Source organism: Perca flavescens, chromosome 19 (genome assembly GCF_004354835.1).
Source record: "Perca flavescens isolate YP-PL-M2 chromosome 19, PFLA_1.0, whole genome shotgun sequence".
NCBI classification, from domain to species: domain Eukaryota; kingdom Metazoa; phylum Chordata; class Actinopteri; order Perciformes; family Percidae; genus Perca; species Perca flavescens.
This window is the reverse complement of record NC_041349.1, coordinates 8,471,844-8,481,799: the sequence shown is the minus strand read 5'-3', so window position 1 is coordinate 8,481,799 and position 9,956 is coordinate 8,471,844. Positions and strand designations below refer to the sequence as shown.

Sequence of the window (9,956 nt, the reverse complement as noted above, 5' to 3'; positions counted from 1 at the left end):
GTTTCATGTTGTTTCTTGTTACAGAAAATGTCCAACCAACTTTGCCCAAAGAGCCTGGACTAGAAGAAGAAGGAGGTAAACATCACTTTGGACTGGCAGCACCATTGAACCTCGATGCGATGCAACAAAGTGGAAAGCCTTTGTTTTTGAATGCAAACAGAATTCCGACATTGCCTTGGTTTACAAAAGTGGAGGTTTTTCTGATACAGATCAGGCAAAACGATTTTGTGACAAAGTGTCTTCTGACCGCAGCTGGGACCTTAGCAAAGGGAAACTAGCGTGGAAAATCTACCAATTTGGAGAAAGTGACGCGGGAACATACAAATGCATTGTTCGAACTAAACGTCTCCAACTCCCCTGCTCTACTGAACTAAAGACCAAACAGTGTAACTTTCATTGCTTGATGACACACATTAGATACACACATTACTGTAGATGAGGCCTTAACTTACTGGCATCAGTTGCCAGGAAGCCAATAAAAACCAACACATTTTTTCCATTCATATAACCTTCATTTATACTCGACAAATCATTGAAGGGCAGTCCATAATAATCTGACATCAAATCAAATTCCAAAGACAAAAAAAAAAAAAAACATCATATGGAAGATAGAAAGACACTAAAAAATTTCAAAATCGGAAAAAGCATTAAAAAATGAGAAAATTAAGCCTAATAAGGACATGTTAGAATGTAGCAACCCTGTAAACTCAAGTACAATCAGAAAAAGCTTTAGATCCATCTACATTTCTTAAAGACCTGCAGGAAGAAAGTGAATTTCACAGAGGTGTTAGCAGGTGCATGTCACACATTTTCTAAATATAAGAAGGCATGTGTCCCATCTTTCCTGATTACCTAATCACTTTTGTCTTTTTTGCAGTGGACAATCCAGAAAAGCACAACAAAGCCCAATACCCAACCGTAAGTTAAATATAGAAATTGCAGACAACTAAGTGCATTCATTTTTGTAATAGTCACTTAAATTATCTTTATTTTCTGCTTGTTTGCTTATATATTAAAGAATAATTAAATGAAGAGCTGCAGAGGTAATGCTTATAATTTCATAGTTACATTCATGAAAAAAAAGGAAACTCTGATGTCAGCTTAGTTACATGTGAATATTTCAGTAAACTGAATATATTTGAGTTGTGGAAATAACAAGACATTTGAGAACATCAGAGCCACAATAAGTAAACTTATGGAATTTGCCTTGGTGAAAGGTGCATACAAAAATACATAATAGTCAGTGGGGTCCGGGGCCTTGTTGGTGAGTCTTACTGCTGAGTTTTTGTGGTTTTGGTCCTGATAGACCGTGGCCTCCAGCCAGAGGGGAGGGGATCAAACAGTTCCTGCCCACCTGGCAGCATACCAGACTCAACGATGGCCGTGTAGAAGTGCACCATCATAGTCTTGGACAGGTTGAACTTCTTCAGCTGTCTGAGTTTGGCTGTAAACCAGGGCTTGTCGTTAGTGAACCCTCTAGTGGTGTGTGTTGGTGTGTGGCTGTCTTCACAGAAACTAATGTATGACATCACAGTTGTTAGTCCTGAAAACGTCCCGATCTGTGCAGTCCAAACACGCCTGAAGATCCGCCACAGCTTCACAACAGGTCTAGAAAGTTTTAGTTTCTGCCTGTATGAGGGGATCCGGTTGACTGTGGCGTGGTCTGAGTTTCCCAGTGCAGCGTGGGGGACTGCGTGACAGGCATTGCTGACTGGCATTGGGAATCCACATTTTTCACAAATTTTCAGACATTTTAGAGATCAAACAAGTAATCTATGAAACGCTCCTGTGGGTCGTATTAGATGGTAGGAATTATACTACTATTTGGAGGACTTGTTTGAAACACAGTGTTCAGTGATGCTGCAACAGGAAATCAACATGCGTTTTTTTCCCCACAGGAAAGTCTGATTTGATTAGCTCACATAATTATTTTGCTTGTATTACGCTTTTTGGCTTTTTCCCTTTCCTTTATTGTGTTTTATATCTTTTCTGTGCATGTTATAGGTTTACAAAAAAGGGAAAAAGCCCAAAGTCCCCCCCCCCCAAAGGGACTTACCATCTCCAACAGAAAACACTGTTCACAAACTGCTCCAAACAGCTCTATTGTAGTCCAGCCTTTACTTCAGAGACACGTTATAATGCTCGCCTAGCTGCTAGCATGGCACGCCCTCATACTCTGCTTCTGACTGGCTAGTAGTCCTTACCTGGGTACTGTCAGGACACACCCTCATACTCTGCTTCTGACTGGCTAGTAGTCCTTACCTAGGTACTGTCAGGACACACCCTCATACTCTGCTTCTGACTGGCTAGTAGTCCTTACCTAGGTACTGTCAGAACACGCCCTCATACTCTGCTTCTGACTGGCTAGTAGTCCTTATCTAGATACTGTCAGGGCATGCCTTCATAATCTGCTTCTGACTGGCTAGTAGTCCTTATCTCAGGTACTGTCAGGGAATCATACTCTGCTTCTGACTGGCTAGTAGTTTTATCTAGGTACTGTCAGGGCATGCCCTCATACTCTGCTTTGACTGGCTAGTAGTTTACCTAGGGACTGTCAGGACACGCCCTCATACTCTGCTTTGACTGGCTAGTAGTCCTTACCTAGGTGTTTTGGACTCCCAACAAAGATGGAACTAGTGAGATGTCTCACATCTATTCTAAAACGGAGGCTCAACACACAGGGTGAAAAGAGGAGCTGCAGCAATGTGCAGTACAACAAAAATATGGTGCATTTTTTGAAAATTAAACCATGTAAACCTATTCTGGTATAACCTCTAAATACAGTTATGAACCTGAAAATGAGCATAATATGGGCACTTTAAGTATTTTATTTTATTTATTTTTTTATTCTTTTGCTTTCTTTTTCCATAGAACCAGAGCCAAAAAAGTATCCCGGTAAGTAATAGAAAAAAAGAACCCACAACAGCAGGTAAAGGGACAGACAGTAGAGACCAATACCGCTAAAAGAGAGAATATTGGACTGACATTCATCAGGTGAACACAAAAATGAATCATCATGTTGTTCTGTAACGGCTCAGTCTTGCATTGCCAGACCTATCTCCACAGCGCTGCGGAGGAAGGTCTGGCAACGGGAGCATACACTCCTTGAAAGGGGTAAAAAAAAATTGCTCTGGGTTGTTTGCATATATGCAACTATCCTGTAAGTGAACCGTCGTCAAACCAGACTAATAACAGACTAATAACGGCTGGATGTGGAAATAAGCAACAGTTTGCTAACAAATTAACATATCAAGTGTTCAGGACTCAGTTATTACAGGTTGGAATATTTACTCAGATTGATTTTATTGCTTGTTCCCTTTTTTTAAACTCTGAAGTAAGTACCAAACCACATATCTCATCAGTTGAATGAGTTGGTTCAGTATTTGTGTTTTGGAATCCTACAGTAAAGAACTAATCTTGACATTTGACATCTGTTCTCCAGGACGTGACAGTGACACTGGTATTGGCTACGCTTACATTGCTGTGTTTGCTGCATTACTAGAGAAATATGGAACGATCAGTAAGTCACAAATTTCTCCTCTCTTCATTCAGCAGCTTTATCTTGCCATAAGCAGTCCTTTTTTTCACATCGGACATTAAAAGATCCTTTGATGTGCTTTCAGTGGAAGTGACGGGAGTAAAAAAGATTAAAACTGGTTTTGTGTCACATAGGTACGAGTTCAAGACGAACCAGGAGAGGACGCAACAGTCAGCCAAACAAGAAAAGAGAAAAATAATATTCCTATCAACCTAAGCCCGGACAACATATAAAAACACTCCAACATAACTCTTAGCTACAAGCCAATATAAGCTACCAAATAAGAAAAAGCTTTTATTACATCCTTGTCTTTAATCAGGTGCCTCCAGGAAAACACAGTGGTTGCTAGAAAAACGGTAAAGCATTATTTTTCTATTTATTTTCTCAAAAAAAGGCAAGCCCGAGTTTGTGTATTCATTGTATCCTGGATGTACCTGATAGCAGTGGCTCCTCTGTTGGACTACATGATGGTGCTGTTTCCGTACTGTTATTTTGTTTAATTACAGCTGCTCTGGGAGATAAACTGCACTTGAGACTACATTACTGAGATCGCACAAACTAGTACGGGTGGGCAAAAGAATAAGACACTGCATTATATCGCACTATTTTTTTGTGGCAATACTGTATCGGTACACAGACGAAAGTATTGGTCTTTGCTTGAATTGTACATGAGATTTTAAGTTTTAGGTACTAGATGAAGGAAATCAATTGTGTTTACAGTCCACTACATGTTTTATCTTTTTAAATAACACAGATGTTGACCAAATTTTCTTTTGAGGGTGTAATTTCAAGCTGAAAGAAAAAGGTAATAAACTGCAATATATCTGAATATATCGTGACAGTATCGCATCACGAAGGCCTCTGGTGCTTCCACCCCTACAAACTAAGTTGCAAGGACGAAGGATGAAAGAAGGGATTAATGTGCTGACTCCGTTAATCCACGGGTTTATCTGTTATAGAAGTGATGCGGTAGGACCAAATTATGCACTTAATGGTTAAAGCAGAAGCGACAGCCATGTTTCTATGAAGGAATTCCAGTACAGAATGTTTACTATGATATAAAAATTATGTGCCTGTTCTCCTGAGCTCTGAAATCTTTGATATGTGATTGATTTTGTGATATTTTTGCATATACCGGGGGATTTTTCATATGTGCTTTTTGATACTTGAGCTTGTGATACATCAGATCAGAAAAATGTGAGCTTTGTAAGCTGTGAAATATCTGGACACACAGGATGAAGTGCTGGAACTGGAATAAAATTATGTTTTCATCATGTAGGCTACTTGAGATTTTTCTTACACTTTTAATTGAATTAACATTTCCTTCCTCATTGAATGATAAGATCTTTTTTTTCTTTTTAAAGCGCCCATATTATGCTCATTTTCAGGTTCATAACTGTATTTTAAGGTTGTACCAGAATAGGTTTACATGGTTTAATTTTCAAAAACACCATATTTTAGTTGTACTGCACAGCTCTCTCTCACTGCTGCAGATCCTCTTTTCACCTGGTCTCTGTTTTAGCTACAGAGTGAGACCTCTTTTCATCTTCTTCTTCACTACTATCTTTGATTGCACTCATGCTCAGTAGCTCAGATGTAGAGCATGTCAGCTAGCTAACTCTAGAGACAGTAAAAGAAAGCCTGTTTCTCCAACTTTGGTCAGTTACAAGGCAGGATTAGCGGATTTATTCATAATATGGGCACTTTAACACTTTAAACGTGTCAGATACACAGAGAAGACATTTGCAGTCTGTTCCCTAAAAGTCAATTCACCTAAAAGATACTTTCAGTTTTCGATTAGTTGTTGTCAGGAAGAGATTCGCTTGATTTCTAATGTAGCTGTGGTCAGTTTGTCATGAATGTGTAACAGCGATGCAGAGTAAGAAAGCTTGTTGTTGAAGAGTGAGAGACAGAGGTCAGAGAGAGAAACAATGAGAGAACAGGATCGTTGTGCTGTGCAGAGATAATCGCTCTACTTCGCAACGCCGGCAGACTGACTTTTTGAAACTAGAACTACCACCTTGTGATCGTGTGCTTCCGCCAACCAGTCAAGCTGCAGTTTACATCGATCAATACGTTTACATGCACATAATATTATTGTTTTTGCCCTAATTCCGTAAAAGACAATATTCCGACCAAGCGGTTTACATGGCTAATGAAAGAGAACATTCCACTAATATTCACGTTTAAATGCAGCCGTGCAAAATACGATTTTTTTTCAAAGTTTACCAGCGGTGGCAGAACACAGCGTCCCTCTTTCATTCCTTCAACCAGCTTCTCGAAAAGGTCGTTGTAGCGACGTGTGCTCATATTGGCTCCATCTGCGTGCATATAGTGACGCAAAAGTGTGTGAAATGCAAGGGGGTGAGCTTCGCTTCAGAACTCGAGCCATCTATGGCGCCATTTTGTTGCTAACTGGCCATCACCTCCTGTTAGCATTCCGCTGACCGCCATTATTTTTTTACGTCACTTGACAGACGAATAACTTTACATCCGAAGCGTTTAAAGACTCTATTTGTCCGTTGTTTAGTTCTAAAGAAACACGACAATGTTTAAAAGGCTCCATTACCTTGTAGCTCACGTTATGGCTCCGTAGCAGACGTTTTTGTAAAAATAGGCTAACGATTGTGTCATAACCACGAGACTTACTGTCGCATAGTAGAGGAATTACCGTATAGTACAGGAGAAGCTCGCAGGCAGTTTGGACTTCCATTAGCTGTTTAGGTTAAATTACTAAGTTAACTAGAATGTTAGTGATCAGTAATTAGCCTGTGCCCATGTTATCTCCTTACATATACCTACACTCTCCGTCTCTGTAAGATTGGGAATGATTGAGATTTCTCTTGTCACAGCTACCAGAAGACTTACAACTTTCAGACACGTTGCTCACGTCACATTTACGCTGTCTCTCTCAGTTGGAGGCTGCGCAGTAAAGCTGGCCATCACCGGAAAAGTGCTTCTAATAGCCTTCACTGGTCTCCGTCCAGAGCAACGGGCTCTGTTGGTCCATTATATATATGTCAATGGTGAAATGCGATCCACCAAGTCCGTGCACCTGCGTAGAGCCTTCCTTCTACTTGTCTCCCTCTCCTCCTCCTCTCTCCCTCTCCTCTCCCTAGTAGCGCAAAGCGAACAACAAATAATTTTGACAATTTTGTCTGGACAGACGAGGAGGTGGAGTTACAGTATTGCTCCAAACAATGCACACACACGGCGTGCGCACACACACACACACACACACACACACACACACACACACACACACACACACACCCTTTGACGGGAACACGGCGCAGCATTTTTAAGATTTCCACTCTGGAGGGTGTTTTTTTTTTAGGTTTTTAAGCCCCCAAAACGCCATCGCCGTCTAAACAAAAAGGCACATCTGATCAAATATTTTTACGTTTTCACCCACAAGCGTATTCGTGTAAACAGGGCATTAGTCCCGCCCACAGGAGATTCGAGCCGAGGAGTCGGGGGAGAGCCTCGAGGAGAGAGAAGTCGGGGCAACAGGCATTTAACAAACACGAGACATCTCTGTCTCCGAGCCGCCATTAAAAGCGACGGCAGTTAGCATAACATATGACGTGCCGCACCACTGCATCAGCTGTCCATAGTTTAGTCATACGCTGCATTTTATGATCTCCGACAGAGGAGCAGATGTGTTCGTGAAAACTTCTATATATTTACTTTGAATTCAATTCACAACGTGGATGAGAATGTACGGGGTCATACATTTGTGTATTTGTTGTATTTAACACACACACACAGGCCTATATATTTATACCAGCCTTGCCTACGTACACAGTATGGCTATAGATTTAGTGTAAAACACTACAAATGTTTGTTTGAAAAGAACTATACAAATATAAAGGCTAGGCCTATATTATGTACACACAAACACACTCTATTAATGCGTGGATAAGCTCTCTATGCTAATCCACCTGTAAGCGTAACATCTTCCACCCACCTGAATGAATTATTTTCTCTGATTTTAAATCCTACATCGTCCTTCAGCAGGCCCCTTTGCTTTTTAAATGATGTATCGTATTAATTTAGCCTTTGAGTGTTTTCTATAACAATTTAGCTTACTTTAATGATTAGAGCTGCTGCTTGTAAACGTTTCCATCCATCCACTGCAGTAGATATTGCCCGGTATTTAAGCAGCAAAACTAACTGTAGTTATATAAACTGGACAGAGCAAACAGAACTAGACCTTTGGATTCTGAAATAATCCTAATGAAGTCAAGTTGTTTCTCAAACGTCTCTCAGACTTACAAATGAAGCTGTCTGTCTGACAGCAGCTCTGCTATGTTCACATTTTAGAGAACGTTAATACTATTTTCCTCATTGATTGTGTATTATTTCACCCAACCGCTATCAATCAGAATGGTAATTTGTATGATCTGATCGGCCCGATCCGTAACGTTAACCACGGAGCTGTGGATATTATCTCTCTCTCTCTCTCTCCCACCCATTTTCTTTATATCTCTCTGCCCTTTTCTCTATCTCTCCTCCGTTCGCTCTGGTACGCCTCTTTGTTTACTTGCGGCGGGTGAAAAGTCTTCCGTGAGGATACATCAGTGTACCCTGGATTTTAACTCCTCGATCCTCACTCCTTAATGTGCATTTTAGGAATTGGGACGTCCTTCAACATAGCATGCTGAGAATGATTTCCGGCCGGAGGATCTAGGAGTCAAGGAGGTACAAATTTGGGAATTGGGAAAAGCCCCTTTAGTCTCAGTGGATGGTTCTGCAAAAAATTTAAGAGATTCCCTTTAGGCATTCCTCAGATATCGCATTCACAAGAATGGGAAGGACAACCCAAAAACATAATGCCTCTGGCTACGGCTATTGCTGGCATGAGGCATACTGGAAAAAGTGAACTGAACACAATTAAGCAGTAACATTTTCTCATCTACTTTTATTTCACCAAAAAATATAAAACATTACTATCATACCTGCCAATATTGGGCTATGAAAAAGAGTTTCATCCATTTTCAGTACAGTTGACTCTTGACTCAAACGGAAACTTGAATGTTCCGAGTGACGCACAGCACTGCAGGCGGGGTAGTTTATGTTACATATCCTACAGTATGCACATATCACAGAAACTGTGAAACACCCATTTGAGTCATATCACAATGAAATCAGGAGAATAGCGGGACAAATTACAAATCGGGGGCAGGGCAGGAGAAGAGGTTAAAAGTAGGTAGACTACCGCATATATCGAGAGTGTTGGCAGGTATGATTTTTATCCCTCAAACATTAAAAGTATGATGCACATGTGCCTGCTTATGCATGATGTACAATAAAGCTCACTGTTTTTTGTAGTTAACAATAAAAAGTTAAAAGTAGCAATCAACAGAAAACAGCGAGAGTAAAAATAGAGAATTTGTGTTTAAGGCACGACATGAAAAGGAATTTGATTTCATTGCAAGGTTTCTAGCTGAAAAAGTTTCCACCACATCCTATGTGAAAAAACATTATCATCATCATCCTCCGTATTTGCCATTCAGGTTAAGGGATTATTAATATAGAGTTTACAATATGATTTAACAGTTGTTGAGTTAGATAAAAAACAGGTCTGTGTATTGCTATGGTGACAACATTTTCTGACAGCATCAGAAAATTGCCGTCTTTGTATTAAAAGACCTGTTGATCAATTTCACAGTGAAAGCAGATTACAAATTCTGCATATATCCTTATCCTTTGGTAGTAAAGCATTCCTTTTCTGACCTTAAATGTAAATTAATTAAAAATTAGCTGCAAATTATTGAAGAAATAATATATACAATTATACTTTAGGATGGATTTAACTTTAAAAACACCAAAGCTTATTTGATCTGACATTGTGCAGCTTATTTTTGGGTAAATGCACTTGCAGCTTCTTCAATTTTAATTCAAACTGGCAATTTTCTACGTCATTCATTCAAATGAGAAAGAATGTGACGAGAAAAAAGTTCAAAGTCGTATGATGACTTTGTCATAACTATACTATTCTTGTGTATAACTCAAAGCATATATGTAGTAATTATAAGTGAAACATTTAAAATATTGCATGCACATTTCTCAATTACTAAACATGTAAATGTGATTATAAAATGCAACAATTGGACAACATGAACTATCCATATTTTACTGGCATATTTACTGTAAAACTGATATAAAACGCAACAACTGTAGCTCCAACTTCTTGCTACTTTTACTGAAGTTGTCTCGAACGGTGTTCCTTCACCATTTTCTTCATGTCATTGGCTTGTTTGAGATCAGCTACGGTGAGCAATTCTGTTTGGTCACCCTTTGGATCATGTTTGTCTCTGTAAAATAATGTTAAGTTAGTTACTAGAAAATACAAGGAAACATGCCCAATATAAACCTTGGGGGCCTTATTTTTAAGATGGGTCTAGTTTCAGAC

General features: G+C 39.6%; 1 protein-coding gene and 1 long non-coding RNA gene across 2 annotated transcripts in view; one reads left to right on the top strand and one right to left on the bottom strand.

Annotated features, from left to right (window-relative positions):
* Nucleotides 1-877: 877 nt before the first annotated feature.
* LOC114573993 (uncharacterized) lies at nt 878-4,757 on the top strand. Its single transcript, XR_003695007.1, has 3 exons — nt 878-918; nt 2,872-3,520; nt 3,673-4,757. It is a non-coding gene; the product is annotated as an uncharacterized LOC114573993 (long non-coding RNA).
* A 3,677-nt stretch (nt 4,758-8,434) lies between these two features.
* LOC114573981 (uncharacterized) overlaps nt 8,435-9,956 on the bottom strand; it is a 30,955-nt gene continuing 29,433 nt past the window's right edge. Inside the window, exon 25 of the mRNA XM_028606253.1 lies at nt 8,435-9,858. Within this exon, the coding sequence (XP_028462054.1) occupies nt 9,744-9,858 (115 nt within the window). The 3' untranslated portion in view covers nt 8,435-9,743. The remainder of the gene's footprint in view (nt 9,859-9,956) is intronic.